We start from the raw sequence: 26,265 nt of genomic DNA, 5'->3' as shown, positions 1-26,265 counted from the left end.
ATTCTGTGATTGCGGCATTTATCCTGCAACTGTAATCTTTCCTCTGATTGTATTTTTGCTGCATTTTTTATGCATTTCCCCTTTATTTTATGTGTATTTGGTGCAGATTTCAAGCACTATTCAAATCCAGAAAAGCTTTAATTCTACACGTAAAATTGCAACTATGTTTTTTTAATGCATTTTATCAGACTCCTCATAGAATCCTACACGTAAAAAAACACAAAAAGCCCTCAAATCAAAATCTATGTGAACTGGCTATGAGATTTGTATGTTGTCTGAAGCATAATTCTATGTGCGGTGACAAATGTTATAGTCTCTGCACCAAAAAATTATGATAGAATAAAAACTGTATGCAGGTCCCCATTGAAATGCAGATTTGGACTGAAACCATTCAATATGGATCCTAAACTCGGTCATGTGTATGAGGCCTGAGGATCTGCCACTGCTAAGCCACTTGGTTCAGTGCTTCATTACATTTACTTTAAGCACAGGCAGGTAGAAGATCTTTTTATTGTGACCAATGTCAGTATTATATAGTATCAGTCAAATTCTTAAAGTTGTGAGACTGGACACTTACCAAAGTGCGGCCTGGGCTGACAGATCGAGAGCGTAGAGGGCTGCAGCTTCTACTTCTGCTCCTGCGTGGGCTCCACTGGAAATAAATGATATGATCAACTGCAGTATCACATATGTTACATACTGTAGTTCTACACATGAAGCCTCAATTTTGTGCATACAATGTCTTGAAAAAAAGTATTCATGCCTCATGAACTTTCCTAATTTTTTCAAGTTACATCCACAAACTTAATTGTATTTTATTGGACATTTATGTAATATACCAATATTAAGTAGTAAGTATTTGAGAAGAGTAAATGAAATAATACATGATTTTCTAAATATTTTGAAAATATAAACCTGAAAATTGTGGCATGCATTTGTATTGAGCCCCCCTGAGTCAATACTTTGTAGGGCCACTTTTCTCTGCAATTAGTGCAGCAAGTCTTTTGGGGGGTGTCTCTACCAGCTTTGTACATCTAGAGGTTGACATTTTTGTCCATTCTTCTCTGCAAAATAGTTCTAGCTCAGTGAGATTGGATGGAGGCGTCTTTGAACACCAATATTCAAGTCTTACCACATATTCTCAATGGGATTTAGGTCTGGACTGTGACTAGGCCATTCACACACACGAATAGGCCTGATCTGTGGTGTATACAACTAAGGGTATGACCGCACTTTGCGTCGTCCTAGTTGCATTTCTAAACGCATGTTTTGGAATTAATTGATTTAGCCAAAGTTGCCTTTTTCAGAAATTTAGCGCTAAAAACGCATGCGTATTTACCGCGTTTTAAGCGCTTTTTACATGCTTTTTCCCTTGCGTTTTGACAGATGCGTTTTGAACATCAAGACACTGCTAAATAAAGATTAAATAGTCAAACAGAATGAAAAAAGAGAAAAAAAAGCAAAACATATAATTTTTAATTATTTAAGAAAATAGTTATAGTTCATGAAATTATAGCGGTTTTATAATATGTATTACTAAAATAGCAATAAAATCATAATTTTCAAAAATTTAATTGTCGGACTATGTGTGTGTGTAAAGGGACATATTATTGCATTATTTTAATGTCTGAAAAGCATGCGTTTTTGAAGTAAAAAAACGCAGTGTTTCTGCACCTAAAAAGCAGGTAAAACGCAGGAATTTTGATGTTTGTTGCTTTTTGATACTTCTCATTGACTTCAATGTTAGCAAAACGCTACAGAAATGGCAAAAACAATTGACATGCTGCTTCTTTGAACGCATGGTTTTTGCCAAAAATTATGCAAATTAACACTAGAACTACTGGACTCGTGACACCTATATAGAAATACATGGTGCAAAGTAGTCAAAATGACTACCTCAGTAGTTCTAGTGTTAAACGCAGCGTTTTAAAACGCAAAGTGCGGTCTAGAAATCTACATTTTCCATAGACTATTATGGAAAAGCAAAATGTATGCCTTTTGGCATGAAAACGCTGCAGTTCAGAACGGACATAAAAAGCAGCTGAAACGCAGGTGGAAACGCAAAGTGCGGTCATACCCTTAAGGCCGCTTTACATGCAACGACATGTCTAATGATATGTTGTCGGGGTCACGGAATTCGTGACGTACATCCGGCGTCGTTAGCAACGTCATTGCGTGTAACACCTAAGAGCCACCACTAACGATCAAAAATACTCACCTAATCGTTGATCGTTGACACGTCGTTCATTTTCAGAATATCGTTGCTCGTTGTGGGCGCAGGTTGTTTGTCGTTCCTGAGGTAGCACACATCGCTACGTGTGACACCCCGGGAACGACGAACAACAGTGTTCCTGCATAATCCGGCAACGAGGTGGGAGTGTCGTTAATGCGGCTGCTCTCCGCCCCTCCGCTTATATTGGTCGCCGGTTGTGTGATGTCGCTGTGATGCCGCATGAACCTCCCCCTTAAAGAAGAGATTGTTCGCTGGCCACAGCGACGTCGTTAGGAAGGTAAGTGCTTGTTACTCCTACTAGCGATATTGTACGCCACGGGCAGCGATTTGCCTGTGACGCACAAACGACGGGGTGCGGGTGCGATCGCTAGCGACAGCGCTAGTGATGGCGCTGCGTGTAAAGCAGCCTTAATAGTTGTCCTGTGGACAGATTCTCCAACCTCAGCTGTGGATCTCTGCAGATCCTCCAGCGTGTCCATGGGCTTCTTGGCTGATTCTCTAACTAGGAAAAAAAACACAGAATTATATCAAAAAAGAAACATCTACCAGAGGTGCCAGACCAGATGATGTATACACAAACAGAATATGGTAAGCCTTCCTCTTGAAGGCGGCTGCAGCCCAGGTGCAAGATGCTGATGTCCCAGCCACTCAACCCATTCAACCTAGAGGGGAGGGGGGCGGCTGCTTAGCAAAAAACTTGCACACTAATAAGGCTTGCACTGGGAGCCCGTCATATAGGTAGGTATGATGCACAGTGTCTGAACTGTGACCTATACATGACGCCAGAAACCCAGGTCAGGCGGGCTAATCAGCACTATACAAAGTGTATCTCACACAGATAGATGAGATGCACAGTGTCTGAATTGTGGCCTATAAATGATGCACAACACTAGGCCAGGTGAGTCAGTTAGCACTATAAAAGTGCATCACACATGACTGGCTCACCAATATACCACCTAAAATCAAAAGGTCCACACACTAGGCCTGGCCTAGTGTTGTGCATCATTTAAAGACCACAATTCAGACACTGTGCATCTCGCTTATCGGTGTGAGATGCACTTGTATAGTCCTGATTAGCCCGCCTGGCCTAGGTTTCTGACGTCATCTATAGGTCACAGTTCAGACACTGTGTATCATACCTATCTATATGACGGGCTCCCAGTGCAAGCCTTATTAGTGTGCAAGTTTTTTGCTAAGCAGCCGCTCCCCTCCCCTCTAGGTTGAATGGGTTGAGTGGCTGTCACATCAGCATCTTGCACCTGATTTGTGCATCTGTTAGTGCATACATCATCTGGTCTAGCACCTCTGGTAGTTTTTTCTTTTTTGCTTCTCTAATTAGTTCTTTCCTTGCTTGGGATGTCAGTTTAGGTGGACGGACAAGTCTTGGGAGGTTTGCAGTTGTGCAATACTCCTTCCATGTTTGTATGATGAATTGATCAGTGCTCTGTCATATGTTTAGAGTTTTGGGCTACTTTTTTTATAACTTAACCCTGCTTTCCTGCTCTCTACACCTTTATCTCTGACCTGCCTGGTCTGTTCTTTGATTTTCGTGATGCTGTTTGATCCCTAATGCTCTCATACAAGCCTCTGAGGCCATCACAGAGCAGCAGTAGTTCTATTGAGAATAAATTACACACAGGTGCACTCAATTTAAAAATTACTGTACTTAACTTCTGGAGGCAATTGGTCACTAAGCATTTTACTTGGGGGTATCAGACTACAGGGGACTGAATACAAATGCACTTCAAAAATTTCAGACGTATATTTTTAAATAATTAGAAAACCATGTATCATTTCCTTTACAGTTCACAAATACTTGCTACTTTATGTTGGTATAGCCCCAAAAAAAAAACAACAATACAGTACACTTAAGTTTGTATATGTAACGTGAAAAAAAAAATGCAGAAAAGTTCACAGCCACAAAAATCGAAAAAGTGGTTCCAGCGCTTAATAAAATATAAACTTTATTTAGATAAAGATTAACAATGTATTACATTGAGAAAACATATAAAGAGAAACATGGAAGCCATTTTTTTAATCTTCATCTAAATAAAGTTTATATTTTACTAGGATCTGAAACCACGTTTTGTGAATTTTCTGGATTACTTACGTTTGGTCAGAACGGAGCTTCCGTGTATATTTAGAGCCTTCATGTTGAGTTGTCTTCAACTTTTTCTTTGTGATATTCATGTATAATTGCATATGTTGTTTATTTTTTACTTGCAGATTTGCAGCAGATTTAAATCTCCATCATGTCATTTATTTCAGCGTTTTTGCTGCAGATTTAATATGACAATTATGAGAAGAGATCCAAGGTAAACACATGGCGCTCACCTGCTTAGGCTGGAGTCACACTTGTGAGAGACTCGCGCGAGTCTCGCATCGCATCACCCGGCACGGCCTGATGCTCTCCGGACAGGAGCTTCTCAGCTGCATAGAAATACATGCTGCCATCCCGCTCCTGTCTGGGGAGTGTGCGGCCATGCCGGGTGACGCGATGTGAGACTAGCGCGAGTCTCTCACAAGTGTGATTCTGGCCCTAGAGAAACATTTTCTGCCGTACCTAATCGGGTGAGCACCATGTGTTTACTTTGCATCTCCTCTCATGACTGTCACATTGATTTTTTTTTTTTGGCAAGGCCCGTTTGTTAGCACCCGATTACCTAACATAACGATTTATTATATTAACTGAAATTACAGGTTGTGCCCACATATATTTTTCTTCATAGTTGCTGCAGATTTAACGTATACTAATGAGCTGGGAAACATCTGCACAAAAATGCATGTAAAAAACACCTCAAAAACATGCCTATTTTACGCAGCGTTTTTCCTACCAAGAGATGTAGAAATGGCACAGGAATTTTTCCTGCAAACACTTAACGTGTGAACATACCCTTAGAGACGTTTTTAGACATACCAGTGCACCTCTCTTTGTCACAGCTTCTCCCTTCACAGCAACAATGTCATTCTCCATCAAAGATGGCCACACGTGGTAAAATACCAATGGAGCCGTGAGCTCAGAGTCATATGTTCGACGATATCTAAATGCAAAAAAAAAAGCAACAAAACATTGTACTATTATGCTCTCTGCTCAGGGGGTGCAGCCATGAAAGAAGTATAACAGGTCCTGCAGCTTGATGGTCTCTGCCAAATAAACAAAGAACCTGGTACATATATTGTATATGGCACATGGTACGTGGGGCCCCTTTTAAAAATCTGCATTATGGACTGGTACCGTGTTTGTCTGAAAATAAGACCAACCCGAAAATAAGCCCTAGCATGATTTTACAGCATTTTTGGAGTATGCTTGAAATATTAGCCCTACTGCAAAAATAAGCCCTAGTTACAGTCTGGGCCGGCGTTAGGGGGAGTAAAACTTCACAATTTCTCAGGGCCCCACTCTCTTAGGGACCACAGCAGTTGTATGCCGAGGTTCAGATTGTTTAAAGTACTTTTGATGACTTCACAGTCATGTGACCACAGATTTCTTAATTGCAGGAGTCTAAAAGAACTGAACAGGAGATAGGCTGGTGTGTAGGACTGGCATTAGGGGGATGGAGAGATAACTGGGGAATTTCACAAAGACCCCATTCTCTTAGGGGCCCCAGGGTATATATTATTTACTTGATGATAACATTCCTTCGGGACCTTTGTGGCACCACATCATGTGACCAAAGGTCATTGCAGGAATCTAAAGCTGAAGAGGAGACAGGCTGGTTTATATGGGACGTCCGTCCATTCGATGGACGGACATGTATTACACACAGGATTTGGAGAGTTATGTTCATGTTCCAGAATGTCATAGAATCATATTTGAATTTTTTGTTCAAGAATAAATGTGGATTTTTATTCATGGGAAAAATAAATAAGAAATCCCCTGAAAATAAACCCTAGCCCATTTTTCAAGCACAACATAATATAAGACCTTGTCTTATTTTCAAGAAAACACGGTAGCTTCAACTTACATTTGTGAATTTTCAATACGTACTACAGACAATGGGGCAATTAATTGATAGTGGCATAGTGCACGCCAGTCTTGATGAAGAGCTCACTCGAGTACATTGACCCGATTCAAGCGACATGTGCTGCTGAATGAATCAGGTGTGTCTGATTTTGGTGTACATTTCTGGAGTATGTTATGCCACTAATGATGAATTTTAGGGGCGGGCATTACCATGTCCTGTCTTACCCATGCTACATCCACATTGGCGTGTCTGGCACAAAAGCGCCATAAGTCATAATATTTTTGCACAATTGCTAAGTTGCATAAAAATATTGCAACCTATTAAGTAGTTTACACCAGATTTCTGGCATAGGCATCTTAATGAATCGCCACCCAAAATATGCTGCCTTATCTGAAGAATACCGACTATTATTTACACCGAAGTGGATGTCTCATGAAGACTAACCCCTGTATGTATGGCATATTCAGATAGATGGACATCAGATCACTTGAGAGCCCCTTTTATGTACCAGAAGGTGGGCCTCTGTAGCAAACTTGAGCTGCCCATGTTTAAATAGTCTCAATTCATCTGAATAGCCGCCTGGTGATCTACAAATCTCTGACAGTCTGCAGCTTCCCCTGAAAACATCAGCTGTTTGTCAAGGGTCCCATTGAATACATAGTGAGGCAGCTCCGTTATTTGCAGCATGTGACTGCGCAGTAAACAGCCTGTGACTAAAATAGTGTTAGAAGAAAGTTGTAAACTGTTAGACAGAAATATAAGCCCTGTGTTCGTAGTGTGGCAGCATTGCACGTTTAAGAGTTTTCCTTACTTAGTTTCACTAAACAGCTCTCCATCAACAGCAAATGCAATGTCTAGTGGGGCCTCAAGGGTTTGCATGGCAAATGCAACTCGGCACACCTCCCGGATAAAGCCACTGATCAGGATAAAATCCACCTCAGCTGGGAACGAGATTTTAGGATTCACATTCATGGCACTGATCACCTCCTAAAATAAATATATACAAGATAAAAGTAAAATGTCACCTTAGTTTATTCTCAGATAAGAATATGCACATGCAAAGTATACAATTTTTGTAATACTTGTTTAACATTTTCATGGTGCTTTACTGTCAAGCTTACATGTGGCGGATGTGTCCAGATAACCGACGTCTGAAACATGACAAAAATTACAGCAGACAATACAGCAAGAAAGGGGAACACTGGGGACACAATAAGAATGGTGGGCCCTAGCTCTAGTGAGAGGGATAGATGGGACACCTCCTATCCTCACCTGCAGCTCTCCCTATACTCCTAGCCAGGCCCTATATAGTCTCCGCAACTGTCGCCGAACAGAAACCTGAGACCTTGAGAAAATCCCTGTAGTTGCCCTGGCTAGTGCATTGCCAGGTGGGAGACGCTAACTCCACCGCTGTACTAATATAACACAAGGAAAGGTAAGACAAACAGGGGGAAAACAGCAACAAAAAAGGATAAAGTCCGGCTTCTGGAACACTCCTTCTAAGCTCCTTCCACCAAGGGGATCAGTATACAAATGGCTTTGTATCTTCAGCAAGGATTGCTGGGAAACACCTCTATTTAACCTGAAGGAGCGTGGCTACAAAGCAGGTGCAGCTGACACACTCAGCTAGGAACTGCTGGAAAAGCTGCAAGCAGCAAAACTGACATTAACAGGTTCAGTACTAAAAGGAACTAAACCACATTTAAATGTTGCTTCCAGATGGAGATGAGAGGCTCCAGTCCTAAAGCTGTCACTAGTCTCCAAAAACAGGGAGATGACTGTGACATTTACAATTTCAGTCTATTTTAAGGCTCTGTTCACATATCCAGTTATCCAGTATTAAACAACAGGTACTTTACAAATGGAACAAAGACAGGTGCAAAGCGTAAACCAAAGTTTTCATTTTTAAATGGATCAAAAAGAGCAAATAATATCAATGGCTCTGTTTAGGTTACCATTTTGCCTCCTATTTGTTATGGATCCATTTTTTTTGGAGGTGTCTTTTACTATTGGGCATCAACTATGTAAAAATCAGACCTGTTAATGATGAATAACATAATGAATGATCATCCTTTATGGAAGATATTTACTGATCTTTTTGGTCACTAGTTCCTGTACTGAAACATTTTGCTTTAATATTCATGGTTCTAAAATGGATCAGAAAAATGAAAATAACTAGTGGAAAGGTGAACCTGAAATTGTCAACAGGCTGATATTGACGGATAATTGTCTTTTAACAATCCTGACAATTACATACTGTAAATACTCATAGGAAGTATTAATATCTCAATCGATTGATCTGTGTTAATAAACCTGACGTGGTAATCACCATGTGTGATTGATCTTTCCCTGGATATTCTCACATTGGGTTCAAACATACACTGAACAACAATATAAACACAACACTTGTTTTTCTTCCCATTTCTCTTGAGCTGAACTCAAAGATCTAAAGCGGGCTTTACACGCTACGATATCGCTAGCAATTGCTAGCGATATCGTACGCAAAAGCACCCGCCCCCGTCGTGCATGCGATTTCGTGTGATCACTGCCGCAGCGAACATTATCGCTACGGCAGCAACACACGCACTTACCTGGTCGGCGTCGTCGCTGTGACTGCCGAACAATCCCTCCCTCAAGGGGGAGGGACGTTCGGCATCACAGCGATGTCACCGCAACATCACTAAGCGGCCGGCAGATCAAAGCGGAGGGGCGGAGATGAGCAGGACGTAACATCCCGCCCACCTCCTTCCTTCCGCATTGCTGGTGGAGGCAGGTAAGGAGACGCTCCTGCGGTGTCACACACAGCGATGTGTGCTGCCGCAGGAGCGACGAACAACATCGATAATCAACCATTACCGATTTTTGGTTTTGGGACGATCTCTCCATGGTGAACGATTTTCACCATTTTTGAGGTCGCTTAAGGTTGCTGGTAAGTGTCACACGCTGCGATATCGTTAATGACGCGCCTCATTGTGTGTCACTAACAATGTGACCCCGACGATAAAACATTAACGATATCGTAGTGTGTAAAGCCCCCTTTAGACTTTTTCTATGTACACAAAGGGCCTTTAAGGCTATGTGCACACTTGTAGGTTTTTTTTGTGGTTTTTCATGTGTCTTTCCTTGCTTATTTTAATCAATAAAAGCAGGGGAAAAGCATCTCAGCAAAGTATGTGAGATCGTGACTTGCTGTGCACACGCTGCTTCTTTTTTTTCTTGCAGATTTTGTTACTGAAAAAAAAGCAGCATGTCAATTGTTTCTGCATTTTTTTCTGCATTTTTATAATCCCATGCAATGCTTTATCACTACAGGGGATTTTATCGTAGAACTTCACCTCACAGACCATGCATCCAGCATGGTGTGTGAGGCTCTACATAGCTCAGTAACCCATGGTTGTCATGGTGACGACCCATGGTTACTAAGGCAGCGATTAGGTCCCTGTGATTGCATTACTAGGACCCAATCGCCAGGGAGAGAGGGAGAGGTAAGCGATTCCTCTCCCTGTCTTCTGAATGCTGCGATTGCACTGATTACAGCATTCAGGGGGTTAAACTGCTGTGAGCAGCGCAGGCACCGCTCCGGGCAGTGAGAACCAGGTCCCAGCATTAACATCAGCCGGAGACTTGGCGGTGATCGCGGGGGTACAGCACCTGAACCCCTGTGATCACCATAACTTAAAAAAGCACTAAAAAAGCAGGAAAAAATGCGCAAATGCTATAAAAAATAAACATTTCGTCAGCTGCTTTTTTCCTGCCAAAACATGATTATTGTGTGCAGGAAAAAACATACAATAAAGCAACGTGGACACATGTTTTACTCTCAAATATTGTCCACAAATTTGTCTAAATCTGTGTTAGTGAGCATTTCTTTACTGAGATAATCCATCCACCTCACAGGTGTGGCATATCAAGATGCTGATTAGACAGCATGATTATTGCACAGGTGTGCCTTAAGGCCCCGTCACACTAAGCAACATCGCTAGCAACATCGCTGCTAACGAACAACTTTTGTGACGTTGCTAGCGATGTTGCTGTGTGTGACATCCAGCAACAACCTGGCCCCTGCTGTGAGGTCGTTGGTTGTTGCTGAATGGCCTGGGCCATTATTTAGTTGTTGCTGTCCTGCTGTGAAGCACAGATCGCTGTGTGTGACAGCGAGACAGCAACAACTAAATGTGCAGGCAGCAGGAGCCGGCTTCTGCAGAGGCTGGTAACCAATGTAAACATCGGGTAACCAAGAAGCCCTGTCCTTGGTTACCCGATATTTACCTTTGATACCAGCCTCCCCCGCTCTCACTGCCTGTGCTGCCGGCTCCTGCTCTGTGCACATGTAGCTAGCTGCAGGACACATCGGGTTAATTAACCTGATGTGTGCTGTAAGTAGGAGAGCAAGGAGCCAGCGCTAAGTGTGGCGCCCCTGACCTGGTCAGGCACCACTGAGTACTGCACCCGTGCTGGGGACAGTACAATACAGGTAATCCAGAAGGCTGACCGGGGTGTGGAACACAGGCGCATAGTGATCAGGTCTCACACATGTACCCATGAGAGGACCCCTGGGGATCCCAGGAGGGGGCAAAGCCTATACCTCCACTGGAATAGTGGCAGGGGGTCAAAAGCCTCCATCTCCTCTCAAGGGGTGTGGTGGAGAGTCTGGTTGCTAGGTGGCGTAGGCAAGAACAGGAGAGGAGGAGCAGTGAGTCAGTTAGAGCAGAGAACTCCGTAGGGCTCAGTGAGGAGCAGACCTGTGGGGCTGTTGCTGTCTAACAGCGCCCGCGCAGTGGCTATTGACGGGGGAGAACGGTCAACTAGGAGTGCTACCTGAAAGCCAGCTTCAGCTAGAGAGAAAGCACGGAGTGGGAAGTAAGGAGACTGCTAGAGAGCACCAGGCCCAACCGGGCGGCAGATCCCGAAGCGAAGATAGATCCAGCTTTCTTCTGCTAAACCTGCCGGTGTGGGGCTCTCAAAGCCCACACCACAACACCACAAAAGCCGCAGCCACGTAACCGCAGTGAGGGCCCATAGGTCACAGGAGGCAAGCAGCTGGAGTGGCCTGGTCCGGGGAACAAGCAAACGGCAACCAAAAGGGGGAGTGAGGCTTCAGCAACTTCCCTGGGTGACCCCCATAGGGACTCAAAGTCGGGGTCACCCCAAACCACCAAGGGCTAAGGAAGGCGAGTCAGTAGTCACCCTCATAAAGTCAGCCTGAAGGATACCTGGTTCCCATCTGGTTCATCCCAGCTACGCCCGGGCTACTCACCCTGCCATCAAATGTGAGTAAAGCCCTTGAAAGACAGCTCCGCCTGTGTGAGTCATTCTGCGACTTGTGGTACTACAAACCTACATCGGGCCCTGGGGCTTGCCTCACTCTCAGGAGGCTATTCCAACTAACTGCACATACCATCAGCCCCAGGCGACCCTCAACCTGCAGTGGCGGTCCCTACTGGCCGCAATACTGAGAGTGGCGTCACGATCAAAACCGAAGATTCCCTACCTGTGATCAGCACCAGCTACGTGGAGTCCCTGAAGGTATGCACCGACACGACACCTGTGGGGCTTCACATCTGGCGTCACGAACAGGATAAGGACTAGACCTGTTCAGACAGGTGACCATGTGCCTAGGCGGTCCGCTTGAAAAATTGGAAGCGCCGCCATATTGCCACCATGAAAAGCGCGCTGAAAAACAACAGCAGCCCGCGCTGGAAGAAGTTACCGCCCACGAAGAGGTGCGGCTACCCGGAGATCCCCTGCAGAGTTCGGAGCTTGCCAGCGAAGAGAGCGGAAGCGTCCGGAGACGGCGGAGCAGGAGAGAAGCCAGCAGCTTGCTAGAGAAAATGGCGTCTGAGTGCAGAGACCCAGAGCCAGGCTCCGCTGCCTGGTGGTGTCGGGAGCTCGCCGAGTTCTGCGATCAACTGGAAGCCAGGGTCGGAAGGCTGATCAGAGAGGGACGCGAGGAGTTTCTATGGATGACCGCGGCGGTTCGGGCCTACGAGGAGAGAGCCGCGCACCGAGTGCCAGATCGGGCGGTGACAACTCAGACCCTGATGCTGCCAGCGATGGGTGAGTCGAGTGATGCCCCGGCTAGCGCAAGTGCCCCGACCCCTACTGCCACGCCCGCGGTCCCTGAAGAGGCGCCCGGTGCGGCGACGCTGAACCAGGCCGCAGCCACGCCAGGTGCGGCCCGCCAAGACCCGGCCGCCGCAGCGATGCCCTGCTCGGCCCGCCAAGACCCGGCCGCCGCAGCGATGCCCTGCTCGGCCCGCCAAGACCCGGCCGCCGCAGCGATGCCCTGCTCGGCCCGCCAAGACCCGGCCGCCGCAGCGATGCCCTGCTCGGCCCGCCAAGACCCGGCCGCCGCAGCGATGCCCTGCTCGGCCCACCAAGACCCGGTCCCTGCAGCGACGCCCAGCCCAGCCTGCACGGATCCCATCGCAGCTGCGACGCCGATCCAGGCCGCCGCCATACAGGGCGCGGCCCGCCAAGACCAGGCCGCCGCCATACAGGGCGCGGCCCGCCAAGACCAGGCCGCCGCCATGCCAGGCGCGGCCCGCCAAGACCAGGCCGCCGCCATGCCAGGCGCGGCCCGCCAAGACAAGGCTGACGTACCATTTACCCCGGCCCGCAAGGCCAGAGCAGACAAGGCTCCCCAGGTTCAGGAAGTCCCTGCTAGGCAATCCCTGGTAGGTGAGGACTCCGCATACTGGCAGCTAAAAGCCGACCTGGAAGCTAAGTTCCCACGGGAGATGGTGGAGCGGTACATGCTCCCTCCGCACACCCCAAAGAGTTTCCCGACAGCTCCCGCAGCAACCACGGCAAAGAGTTCCCCACCTGGGCCGGCAGAAAGAAGTCCATCCCCAGCACTGCTACCCAAGGAGTGCCAGGAAGAACTAAGGGGGGGAGGAGGCCAGGAGGTTGAGGGGCTGACTCCAGAGCCATACCCAGAGCCAGAGATGCTGCCTTATTCTCGCTGGGATGAGGAAGACCTGACACCATCTGCAGAAGAAGATCTGCCCAAAAGCCTTACCTGGGAGTTTGTGAGCTGCACCCTACAGAATCCAGCCCGTAAGACACACCGCAACAGAACGCAACTATCCTCTGCACCGTCATCTCCAGAGCAAAGAGAAGTCACCGCCAGAGACCTGCAAGAAAAACGAGCCCTGAGAAGGTCCAAAGCCCAGGCCAGAGGACCCCTTTTCAGAGGAGTAGTGGAGGATTTTAATCTGAGAAGTGGATATGGATTCATCGTAGCACCTGGTATCAAAGAAGGGATATTTGTCAACAGAAGAGATGTGAGAGCTCATCTGCCTAGAGGACACCCTGGCAGAAATCTAAAGATGGGAGATTCAGTCCAGTTTACTATGCATCAAGGTGAAAGAGGATTGTATGCCCTGGACGTAACACAAAGTCCTAAAGAAAGAGAAGGAAGACAAAGCAGAGAAAAAGAACCTACGGATGAGACGACCACAGACGACGACAGAGAGCAGGAAAGCAGCAGGTGCCACCGCCATACAGGCTCAAGCCCTGGTAAAGAGGAGTAAAGTAAAGAAAAGAAAGAAGTTACCAGTTAAAGTTTGAAAAGTTTTGTTTTGCAACGTTTTCAAGTTTAAGAGATGTGCCCACATAAACTATTGTGAGAAAACCATAAACCTTAAGGCTATGAACTGGCTATAGCCACAAACTCTCGCAGTGTAAATAGTTACACCAAAAGGGCACCACCACCACCAGAGTCAGCCTGTTTAGGGGCTTGGCTCGTCTGCAACCAGGAGGAGCCCGTCCGTATATAGGGCCTTGGCTCACCTGCGACCAGAGAGCATGCCTGTTTATGGGGCCTGGCTCTCCACCACAAAGAGGGTACCTGGTCAGCACCAACTGTGGAGGCCGCCTCTGCATCCTGCCAGAAGAGGCTGAAGGCGCGGATCCACCAGGCCAGGTATACCCTGAAACCACCAGCCCATGTAAGCCGCCTCTACATCCTGCCAGAAGTGGCTGAAGTCGCGGCCAACGTGAAAGGGTTTTGGGTGGGTTAACGGACTTGTGGGTGGAGGGTGGTGATGTATGGTACCTGGTGCTTTTAAAATGTTTTACATGTTTTAATGTTTTATGCATTTTAAAATGTTGTCTTGCAGCCCGAGGACGTGCTGGTGATAACTAAGGGGGAATGTGGCGCCCCTGACCTGGTCAGGCACCACTGAGTACTGCACCCGTGCTGGGGACAGTACAATACAGGTAATCCAGAAGGCTGACCGGGGTGTGGAACACAGGCGCATAGTGATCAGGTCTCACACATGTACCCATGAGAGGACCCCTGGGGATCCCAGGAGGGGGCAAAGCCTATACCTCCACTGGAATAGTGGCAGGGGGTCAAAAGCCTCCATCTCCTCTCAAGGGGTGTGGTGGAGAGTCTGGTTGCTAGGTGGCGTAGGCAAGAACAGGAGAGGAGGAGCAGTGAGTCAGTTAGAGCAGAGAACTCCGTAGGGCTCAGTGAGGAGCAGACCTGTGGGGCTGTTGCTGTCTAACAGCGCCCGCGCAGTGGCTATTGACGGGGGAGAACGGTCAACTAGGAGTGCTACCTGAAAGCCAGCTTCAGCTAGAGAGAAAGCACGGAGTGGGAAGTAAGGAGACTGCTAGAGAGCACCAGGCCCAACCGGGCGGCAGATCCCGAAGCGAAGATAGATCCAGCTTTCTTCTGCTAAACCTGCCGGTGTGGGGCTCTCAAAGCCCACACCACAACACCACAAAAGCCGCAGCCACGTAACCGCAGTGAGGGCCCATAGGTCACAGGAGGCAAGCAGCTGGAGTGGCCTGGTCCGGGGAACAAGCAAACGGCAACCAAAAGGGGGAGTGAGGCTTCAGCAACTTCCCTGGGTGACCCCCATAGGGACTCAAAGTCGGGGTCACCCCAAACCACCAAGGGCTAAGGAAGGCGAGTCAGTAGTCACCCTCATAAAGTCAGCCTGAAGGATACCTGGTTCCCATCTGGTTCATCCCAGCTACGCCCGGGCTACTCACCCTGCCATCAAATGTGAGTAAAGCCCTTGAAAGACAGCTCCGCCTGTGTGAGTCATTCTGCGACTTGTGGTACTACAAACCTACATCGGGCCCTGGGGCTTGCCTCACTCTCAGGAGGCTATTCCAACTAACTGCACATACCATCAGCCCCAGGCGACCCTCAACCTGCAGTGGCGGTCCCTACTGGCCGCAATACTGAGAGTGGCGTCACGATCAAAACCGAAGATTCCCTACCTGTGATCAGCACCAGCTACGTGGAGTCCCTGAAGGTATGCACCGACACGACACCTGTGGGGCTTCACATCTGGCGTCACGAACAGGATAAGGACTAGACCTGTTCAGACAGGTGACCATGTGCCTAGGCGGTCCGCTTGAAAAATTGGAAGCGCCGCCATATTGCCACCATGAAAAGCGCGCTGAAAAACAACAGCAGCCCGCGCTGGAAGAAGTTACCGCCCACGAAGAGGTGCGGCTACCCGGAGATCCCCTGCAGAGTTCGGAGCTTGCCAGCGAAGAGAGCGGAAGCGTCCGGAGACGGCGGAGCAGGAGAGAAGCCAGCAGCTTGCTAGAGAAAATGGCGTCTGAGTGCAGAGACCCAGAGCCAGGCTCCGCTGCCTGGTGGTGTCGGGAGCTCGCCGAGTTCTGCGATCAACTGGAAGCCAGGGTCGGAAGGCTGATCAGAGAGGGACGCGAGGAGTTTCTATGGATGACCGCGGCGGTTCGGGCCTACGAGGAGAGAGCCGCGCACCGAGTGCCAGATCGGGCGGTGACAACTCAGACCCCGATGCTGCCAGCGATGGGTGAGTCGAGTGATGCCCCGGCTAGCGCAAGTGCCCCGACCCCTACTGCCACGCCCGCGGTCCCTGAAGAGGCGCCCGGTGCGGCGACGCTGAACCAGGCCGCAGCCACGCCAGGTGCGGCCCGCCAAGACCCGGCCGCCGCAGCGATGCCCTGCTCGGCCCGCCAAGACCCGGCCGCCGCAGCGATGCCCTGCTCGGCCCGCCAAGACCCGGCCGCCGCAGCGATGCCCTGCTCGGCCCGCCAAGACCCGGCCGCCGCAGCGATGCCCTGCTCGGCCCGCCAAGACCCGGCCGCCGCAGCGATGCCCTGCTCGGCCCACCAAGACCCGGTCCCTGCAGCGACGCCCAGCCCAGCCTGCACGGATCCCATCGCAGCTGCGACGCCGATCCAGGCCGCCGCCATACAGGGCGCGGCCCGCCAAGACCAGGCCGCCGCCATACAGGGCGCGGCCCGCCAAGACCAGGCCGCCGCCATGCCAGGCGCGGCCCGCCAAGACCAGGCCGCCGCCATGCCAGGCGCGGCCCGCCAAGACAAGGCTGACGTACCATTTACCCCGGCCCGCAAGGCCAGAGCAGACAAGGCTCCCCAGGTTCAGGAAGTCCCTGCTAGGCAATCCCTGGTAGGTGAGGACTCCGCATACTGGCAGCTAAAAGCCGACCTGGAAGCTAAGTTCCCACGGGAGATGGTGGAGCGGTACATGCTCCCTCCGCACACCCCAAAGAGTATCCCGACAGCTCCCGCAGCAACCACGGCAAAGAGTTCCCCACCTGGGCCGGCAGAAAGAAGTCCATCCCCAGCACTGCTACCCAAGGAGTGCCAGGAAGAACTAAGGGGGGGAGGAGGCCAGGAGGTTGAGGGGCTGACTCCAGAGCCATACCCAGAGCCAGAGATGCTGCCTTATTCTCGCTGGGATGAGGAAGACCTGACACCATCTGCAGAAGAAGATCTGCCCAAAAGCCTTACCTGGGAGTTTGTGAGCTGCACCCTACAGAATCCAGCCCGTAAGACACACCGCAACAGAACGCAACTATCCTCTGCACCGTCATCTCCAGAGCAAAGAGAAGTCACCGCCAGAGACCTGCAAGAAAAACGAGCCCTGAGAAGGTCCAAAGCCCAGGCCAGAGGACCCCTTTTCAGAGGAGTAGTGGAGGATTTTAATCTGAGAAGTGGATATGGATTCATCGTAGCACCTGGTATCAAAGAAGGGATATTTGTCAACAGAAGAGATGTGAGAGCTCATCTGCCTAGAGGACACCCTGGCAGAAATCTAAAGATGGGAGATTCAGTCCAGTTTACTATGCATCAAGGTGAAAGAGGATTGTATGCCCTGGACGTAACACAAAGTCCTAAAGAAAGAGAAGGAAGACAAAGCAGAGAAAAAGAACCTACGGATGAGACGACCACAGACGACGACAGAGAGCAGGAAAGCAGCAGGTGCCACCGCCATACAGGCTCAAGCCCTGGTAAAGAGGAGTAAAGTAAAGAAAAGAAAGAAGTTACCAGTTAAAGTTTGAAAAGTTTTGTTTTGCAACGTTTTCAAGTTTAAGAGATGTGCCCACATAAACTATTGTGAGAAAACCATAAACCTTAAGGCTATGAACTGGCTATAGCCACAAACTCTCGCAGTGTAAATAGTTACACCAAAAGGGCACCACCACCACCAGAGTCAGCCTGTTTAGGGGCTTGGCTCGTCTGCAACCAGGAGGAGCCCGTCCGTATATAGGGCCTTGGCTCACCTGCGACCAGAGAGCATGCCTGTTTATGGGGCCTGGCTCTCCACCACAAAGAGGGTACCTGGTCAGCACCAACTGTGGAGGCCGCCTCTGCATCCTGCCAGAAGAGGCTGAAGGCGCGGATCCACCAGGCCAGGTATACCCTGAAACCACCAGCCCATGTAAGCCGCCTCTACATCCTGCCAGAAGTGGCTGAAGTCGCGGCCAACGTGAAAGGGTTTTGGGTGGGTTAACGGACTTGTGGGTGGAGGGTGGTGATGTATGGTACCTGGTGCTTTTAAAATGTTTTACATGTTTTAATGTTTTATGCATTTTAAAATGTTGTCTTGCAGCCCGAGGACGTGCTGGTGATAACTAAGGGGGAATGTGGCGCCCCTGACCTGGTCAGGCACCACTGAGTACTGCACCCGTGCTGGGGACAGTACAATACAGGTAATCCAGAAGGCTGACCGGGGTGTGGAACACAGGCGCATAGTGATCAGGTCTCACACATGTACCCATGAGAGGACCCCTGGGGATCCCAGGAGGGGGCAAAGCCTATACCTCCACTGGAATAGTGGCAGGGGGTCAAAAGCCTCCATCTCCTCTCAAGGGGTGTGGTGGAGAGTCTGGTTGCTAGGTGGCGTAGGCAAGAACAGGAGAGGAGGAGCAGTGAGTCAGTTAGAGCAGAGAACTCCGTAGGGCTCAGTGAGGAGCAGACCTGTGGGGCTGTTGCTGTCTAACAGCGCCCGCGCAGTGGCTATTGACGGGGGAGAACGGTCAACTAGGAGTGCTACCTGAAAGCCAGCTTCAGCTAGAGAGAAAGCACGGAGTGGGAAGTAAGGAGACTGCTAGAGAGCACCAGGCCCAACCGGGCGGCAGATCCCGAAGCGAAGATAGATCCAGCTTTCTTCTGCTAAACCTGCCGGTGTGGGGCTCTCAAAGCCCACACCACAACACCACAAAAGCCGCAGCCACGTAACCGCAGTGAGGGCCCATAGGTCACAGGAGGCAAGCAGCTGGAGTGGCCTGGTCCGGGGAACAAGCAAACGGCAACCAAAAGGGGGAGTGAGGCTTCAGCAACTTCCCTGGGTGACCCCCATAGGGACTCAAAGTCGGGGTCACCCCAAACCACCAAGGGCTAAGGAAGGCGAGTCAGTAGTCACCCTCATAAAGTCAGCCTGAAGGATACCTGGTTCCCATCTGGTTCATCCCAGCTACGCCCGGGCTACTCACCCTGCCATCAAATGTGAGTAAAGCCCTTGAAAGACAGCTCCGCCTGTGTGAGTCATTCTGCGACTTGTGGTACTACAAACCTACATCGGGCCCTGGGGCTTGCCTCACTCTCAGGAGGCTATTCCAACTAACTGCACATACCATCAGCCCCAGGCGACCCTCAACCTGCAGTGGCGGTCCCTACTGGCCGCAATACTGAGAGTGGCGTCACGATCAAAACCGAAGATTCCCTACCTGTGATCAGCACCAGCTACGTGGAGTCCCTGAAGGTATGCACCGACACGACACCTGTGGGGCTTCACACTAAGCAGTGTGCGCTGCTCCCTGCTCTGTGCACATTTAGCTGCAGCATTCATCGGGTAATTAACCCGATGTGTGCTGTAGCTAGGAGAGCAGGGAGCCAGCGCTCAGTGTGCGCTGCTCCCTGCTCTCTGCACGTGTAGCTCCGTGCAGTGGTAACCAAGGTAAATATCGGGTTGGTTACCGATATTTACCTTAGTTACCAAGCGCAGCATCTTCCACGCTGCGCGTCACTGGTTGCTGGTGAGCTCACCAGCAACTCGTGTAGCCACGCTCCAGCGATCCCTGCCAGGTCAGGTTGCTGGTGGGATCGCTGGAGCGTCGCAGTGTGACATCTCACCAGCAACCTCCTAGCAACTTACCAGCGATCCCTATCGTTGTTGGGATCGCTGGTAAGTTGCTTAGTGTGACTGGACCTTTAGGCTGGCCACAATAAAAGGCCACTCTAAAATGTGCAGATTTATCACACAGCACAATACCACAGATGTTGCAAGTTTTGAGGGAGCGTGTAATTGGCATGCTGACTGCATAAATGTCCACCAGAGCTGTTGAAATGAATTGAATTTTAATTTCTCTATTATAAGCCATTTCCAAAGGTGTTCCAGTAAATTAAGGGATACATTGTTGGAATCAGGGTCTCTTTGCCTACATCATGCTACTCTTGAATGAGGTAGCGAAAAACAGAGGACAGATTCCCTTTAAAAGGGTATCTGTCACCACTTTTTTAGACTATAAACTGCGGCCACCACCACCGGGCTCTTATATACAGCATTCTATTATGCTGCATATAAGAGCCCAGGCCGCTGTGACAACATAAAAATCACTTTATAATACTTACTAACAGTCGCTCTGCGGTGGAATAGGGCCTGGGCTCTTATATACAGCATGATAGAATGCTGTATATAAGAGCCCGGTGGTGGTGGCCACAGCTTATAGTCCAAAAAAGTGGTTACAGGTTCCCTTTAAAGTATACCAACCAAGAGGAGGGAAACAAAGGAAACTGAGTCTAACATGAGCCAAAGATGCACCAGATCTATCAATCACACCCAAAGCGATAGATTGGGCGCATCATCTCACTGTCATCACAGTTTGAATATTAGACAGCAATAGCAAATATGCCCCAATGTTAAATCAGTCAGAACTGGACGTGATTTTTGTGCATAGCCTCCGTGACTTATTACCATCTTTTCAGTTAGCCATTAAAAGGTATCAACCACTGAGGACTCTCTGTTCTTTTAAACAATTTTTTTATCTCTACTGGCTAACACGGTACAAAGATATATTTTACTTGTACTTTTAAGAGGAAATCCTTACATTAACACTGGACTGAACATCGTAGAGATCCAGATTGCGGACAATGTAGTCAATCACAGCATCTTCTAGGGATTCTGGCCCCATGTGAGACGGAGACAACGACTTCCGTACTCTTAGCTTAAATTGTCTGAAGGCCATTTTGGCAGCATGGAAGGATTCCTGTACACAACAGAAATAGAAAAAGTAGATAATAAAAAGACTAACTTTTTAATCATGGCATTAAAGGTATGTGCACAGATTAGATGGCAGTTTTCTGAGACACAACCCAACCTCAGATGACCGTGTAGGTAGACCCTCTGTGGCCTGTGATTACAGTGCTATAAATGTAGGTCACTGGCTGCTAATTACTAGCACCCAGCAATTTACATTTACAGTGGATATGCCTAGCGGGTTACATAAGGGAGAGAAAAGGGCATTTACGATCGCTGCAGTTAAGCATCACAACAAGGCGAATGGTGAAATCTGATGCAACCTCTGGATTGGTGACTGGTACTGATATCATACCTCCACAGAGTAAGGTACGTGATCAGTACCAATCACCAATTGTCACTTACCACAGTAGCAATGAAAATGATCCTCTGCACCATCTCTAGGTCTTCAATGTAACGTCTCAGCAGGTTCTGAGCATCTAGACGATCATTGGCATAGACATCATTGAAGCGAGAGATCAACCGGCTGTGGCGGGAGGCATTGGTGAGCTGGGCAGCAGTGGGTGACTCGCTTCTGGTAAATGGACTGGTTGATCTGCTGATGTGGCGGATTGGACTAGGAGAACGGCTTCTGGAAAGTCTGCAAGTAGTTATACACACATAATCAATGGATACATGGCAACGTAGAGCTGTTCATTTCCAATCTGTGTGATATGATCATTCTCTTTTCCATATAAAATCACACATCAGATGACTGCAATTCTGATCACAACTAGGGCTTTGTTATAATTTTCAATCATTAGTTCAAGTTGGCTGGCTAAAAATGAAGTTACAGTGCCTTGCAAAAATATTCGGGTCCCTTGAATTTTTCAACTTTTTCCCACATTTCAGGCTTCAAATGGTTATCAATGTTATGGTGAAGAATCAACAACAAGTGGGACACAATTGTGAAGTTGAATGAAATTTATTGCTTATTTTAAACTTTTTAAAAAAATAAATAACTGAAAATTGGGGCGTGCAATATTATTCGTCCCCTTTTAGTTAATACTTTGTAGCGCCACCTTTTGCTGCGATTACAGCTGCAAGTTGCTTGGGGTATGTCTGTATCAGTTTTGCACATCGAGAGACTGAAATTTTTGCTCATTCTTTCTTTGCAAATAGCTGGAGCTGAGTGAGGTTGGAGGGAGAGCGTTTGTGAACAGCGGTTTTCCGCTCTTTCCACAGATTCTCGATTGGATTCAGGTCTGGACTGTGACTTGGCCATTCTAACACCTGGATACGTTTATTTGTGAACCATTTCATTGTAGATTTTGCTTTATGTTTGGGATCATTGTCTTGTTGGAAGACAAATCTATGTCCCAGGCTCAGGTTTTTTGCAGACTCCAACAGGTTTTCTTCAAGAATGGTCCTGTATTTGGCTCCATCCATCTTCCCATCAATTTTAACCATCTTCCCTGTCTCTGCTAAAGAAAAGCAGGCCCAAACCATGATGCTACCACCACCATGTTTGACAGTGGGGATGGTGTGTTCAGAGTGATGAACTGTGTTGCTTTTACGCCAAACATATTGTTTGGCATTGTGCCCAAATAGTTTTATTTTGGTTTCATCTGACCAGAGTAGCTTCTGCCACATGTTTGGTGTGTTTCCCAGGTGGCTTGTGGCAAACTTTTAATGACACCTTTTATGGATATCTTTGAGAAATGGCTTTCTCCTTGCCACTCTTCCATAAAGGCCAGATTTGTGCAGTGTACATTCTGATTGTTGTCCTATGGACAGACTCTCCCACCTCAGCTGTAGATCTCTGCAGTTCATCCAGAGTGATCATGGGACTCTTGGCTGCATCTCTGATCAGTCTTCTCCTTGTTTGAGATGAAAGTTTGGATGGACATCCGGGTCTTGGAAGATTTGCAGTGATGATACTCCTTCCATTTCAATATGATTGCTTGCACAGTGCTCCTTAGGATGTTTAAAGTTTTGGAAATCTTTTTATAACCAAATCTGGCTTTAAACTTCTCCACAACAGTATCACAGACCTGCCTGTTGTGTTCCTTGGTCTTCATGATGCTATTTGTGCTTTAAACAAAACACTGAGACTATCACAGAGCAGGTGCATTTATACGGAGACTTGATTACACACAGGTGGATTATATTTATCATCATCAGTCATTTAGCACAACATTGGATCATTCAGAGATCCTCAATGAACTTATGGAGTGAGTTTGCTGCTCTGAAAGTAAAGGGGCCGAATAATATTGCACACTCCAATTTTCAGTTATTCATTTTTTAAAAAACTTTAAAAAAAAGCAATACATTTCGTTCAACTTCACAATTGTGTCCCACTTGTTGTTGATTCTTCACCATAACATTAATTTTTTTATCTTTATGTTTGAAGCCTGAAATGTGGGAAAAGGTTGAAAAATTCAAGGGGGCCGAATACTATCGCAAGGCACTGTACATACTTTTTTAGGGGAGAAGTAACTTGAAACTCCTGAATATTGATTTCTGATGTTAATAAAAAAACTATTGTGTATTATTTGTAAAGTCTGATTAGACAATACTTTTTCCAGCCATTAAACATACTAACCTCTAGCATGTGGACTTTAGATTATCAAAACATGATTTTTTTAAGTAGACTTTTCTGAATGTACATCAAAAAAAGATTTAAAAATAAAAGTTTTTGTGTGTGTTTTTTTACACAGTTTTATGTGCATGGCGTTTTTTTCTGCTTCGATTCAATCAGTAGTCAGATTTAGGCTGCGTGCCCACGATCATTGTTCACAGTGTGTTGGACGCAGTATGCTTCAGCTGCGTCCAAAACGTTGCGTTGTACAGTACAAGCACAGTGGACGGGATTTCTAGAAATCCCATGCCCACTGTGCTTGGTTTTTTCCGCAACAAACACAAGTGAAAGACCGCAGCGCACTGAACCCTGACGTACAGGGCGCAGTGAGTCCTGATCGTGGGCACATACACTTAGCGCTATTTTTCTAGCATAAACACACCAAGAATTCATCTGTTGCTTCTTTTTGAAATAAATAAATAAATAAGTAAACAGCAGAGTGTGTGCAATAGGTGTAATTTCCTATTGAACTTAGCTGGAAGCTTAATCAAAGAGTATGTGCAGTGAGTTCTCCTTTTTTGGGGCAGGATTGACTCCAAAATCCACAGTATACAACTCTGAATCCAGTATTTCTTAGTGCAGCATCTTTTTTTCTAACAAGAAAATAATTTTAGTAGCTAATGAAAATGGCCTAAAACTAGTGACGGCAGACCCGCAGATATCCGGGATCGGCAGGTCCAACCCTGGTTCCGGCCCAGAGTTGATGCCAAGTATCTGCTCAGACACCGGTCTCCATATAAGTCTATGGGGGCTAGAATCCAATCCAATGGTTGTAGAAAGGATAAGGGGATTGGATCAAGCGCTCTATACTTACCAGTCTCCGGAGCAGCTGTAACATTACTTACGGAGCCGCTCATTTTCCCTCATGCATGTGGTTTTGAAGCGTTTTTATTGCCAGGAGATGCAGATTTGGTGCAGGAATAAGGTGTATAAATTTCAGCAACAAATCTGCATCTCTTGGCAAATAAAATTGAACAAAAATGGTTTTGACTCTGTTTTGGTGTGGTTTTCTGCCACGAGGTGCAAATTTGGCGCTGAAATCTGGTGTAGACATTTCAGTACCAAATTTGCACCTCATGTCAGAAAACCGCACACTGATTTTTTAAAAATTATTTATTTTAATAATTTTTTAAACAGCTGCGTGCAGTCCCTCTTATTTTGATACACAGCCATGATAAGCGCACGGCTGGGGGCTGCAGCCTATAACCATATGATTTATCTGTGCTGGGTATCATAATATGAAAGGACCGTATACGATTTTTTGTATTTATTTATACACCACGATAGGGACATACACAGCGCCTGTGATTCTAAGCAGTCAGACATGCTGTCACACAGGGTGGGGGCACTGTCTGACTGCAACCAACCAGAGACATAGAGATTGCCATGGGCGGGTGAAGCAGTGAACATGTATGAGCGGTAATGAGCAGCCCCGGAAGTAGTTTGAGCGGGCCCTAGTGTTACAGCCGCGGGAGAGACTGGTAACGCGCCTGCTTTTCCCGGATTCGCAAATCCGTATCAGTACCCGGAGTTCCCTGAGAATTCCAGGTCCGGAATCTGTGCACGGATACTTTTGAAACCGAGCGGATTCGGAGTTTTACAGTCCAGGTCCGCCCATCACTACCTAAAACCTTTTCTTAGCTCAGAAAAATGGCAAATTCACCTGCTGCCATGGAAAACGAAGCTGAATATCTTACCCTATCCTACTTACCTGCCATGTAGAATACTCTTCTCAGCTGATAAAATTGAGATCTCATCCTTCAGTAGACGTACTTGACGCTGATAATCATCCTCTGATTCTAGTTTCCTCAGTTCCATTTTGTCATGAGCCGTCCTCAAACTGTGATTATCCCAAGAAAAGAAAAAACATCTTCTGTAATTTCTCATTATGAAAAAATGGAAAACATGAAAGATGCCCTTACAAAGTAGAGAAAACTCAACCAAACAAGCCACTTTAAGGCGAGATCGACCAATACACTAATGTGTAGTGAGGCCAAAAACTCTTCCATACCAGCGTAAATAACGATCACATTATAATTATAATAATAAATAATAATAATAATTCATGCCTGATCTTAAACTCCTCTGGGGAGGCAAACCTCAGACTGAGGGGTCAAGCAGCAGCTTATTCTCATTTCACCCGTGCAATAAGTATGTACAGTCTGTCAACAGGGTATATGGGAGATATAACTGACATTTAAAGTGTATACCTTTAACCCCTTTAAGAAGAGTTTATCATGGTTACACAGCCATTCATTTTTTATGCAATAGTTTTATCTGAAAAGAGACTCCTCACACAAAAAATTAAAATTTTAAAGGGAATTTGCCCCCAGGTTTTTGCTCCTCCATCTGAGAGCAGTATGATGTAGAGACATAGACCCTGATTCAAGCAATGTGTCACTTACTGAGCTGTTTGCTGTCATTTCGATAAAATCAATGTTTTCTCTGCTGCAGATCTAGCAGTTATACAGAACTTATGAATGTGCTGCAGGTAGTCCAGCATGCCAAGTAGTCCTCTAATGATAATCTACTGCTGATTAAACAGTGATTTTATCAAAGCTATAGTAAGCAACCTAGTAAGTGACACATCACTGGAATCAGGATCTCTGGCCCTACATTATGCTGCTCTCAGATTAGGTGGCAAATACGTGATGACAGATTCCCTTTAAGTGGATGAAGCATCATAATATTGAAGTGTGGTCGTTTCCCTTACTCTGCTCTTAGCTGCAGTATCTCGTCCTCGGTGGCCAGGAGGGTAGTTGCTGATTTGGTTTTTGTTTCCTCCAGTTCCATTTGAGCTTCAAGGAGGCTATAAGTAGAGAGGAAGAAGTATTCATTGTCTCTACATCTCATAGCAATATGTAAAGAATGGTTCTCCAATGCCATGAATGGTTTTTACAAATGATATAAAATATAAAATTGTGAAATA

The 26,265-nt window shown here is 47.2% G+C and overlaps 1 protein-coding gene across 3 annotated transcripts in view; it reads right to left on the bottom strand.

The window, feature by feature from the left end:
* SPATA18 (spermatogenesis associated 18) overlaps window positions 1-26,265 on the bottom strand; it is an 88,853-nt gene that overhangs the window by 12,524 nt on the left and 50,064 nt on the right. For all 3 annotated transcript variants that reach the window (XM_075334149.1, XM_075334143.1, XM_075334156.1), the window contains exons 5-11: window positions 26,050-26,145; window positions 25,048-25,176; window positions 21,122-21,356; window positions 20,568-20,726; window positions 7,010-7,185; window positions 5,151-5,274; window positions 578-652 (exon numbers count right to left, since the gene is read on the bottom strand). In XM_075334149.1, coding sequence (XP_075190264.1) covers window positions 578-652; window positions 5,151-5,274; window positions 7,010-7,185; window positions 20,568-20,726; window positions 21,122-21,356; window positions 25,048-25,176; window positions 26,050-26,145 — 994 coding nt within the window. The remainder of the gene's footprint in view (window positions 1-577; window positions 653-5,150; window positions 5,275-7,009; window positions 7,186-20,567; window positions 20,727-21,121; window positions 21,357-25,047; window positions 25,177-26,049; window positions 26,146-26,265) is intronic.

Source organism: Anomaloglossus baeobatrachus, chromosome 1 (genome assembly GCF_048569485.1).
Source record: "Anomaloglossus baeobatrachus isolate aAnoBae1 chromosome 1, aAnoBae1.hap1, whole genome shotgun sequence".
Lineage (NCBI taxonomy): Eukaryota > Metazoa > Chordata > Amphibia > Anura > Aromobatidae > Anomaloglossus > Anomaloglossus baeobatrachus.
The sequence above is the reverse complement of the archived record's forward strand: the minus strand, read 5'-3'. Positions and strand labels throughout refer to the sequence as shown.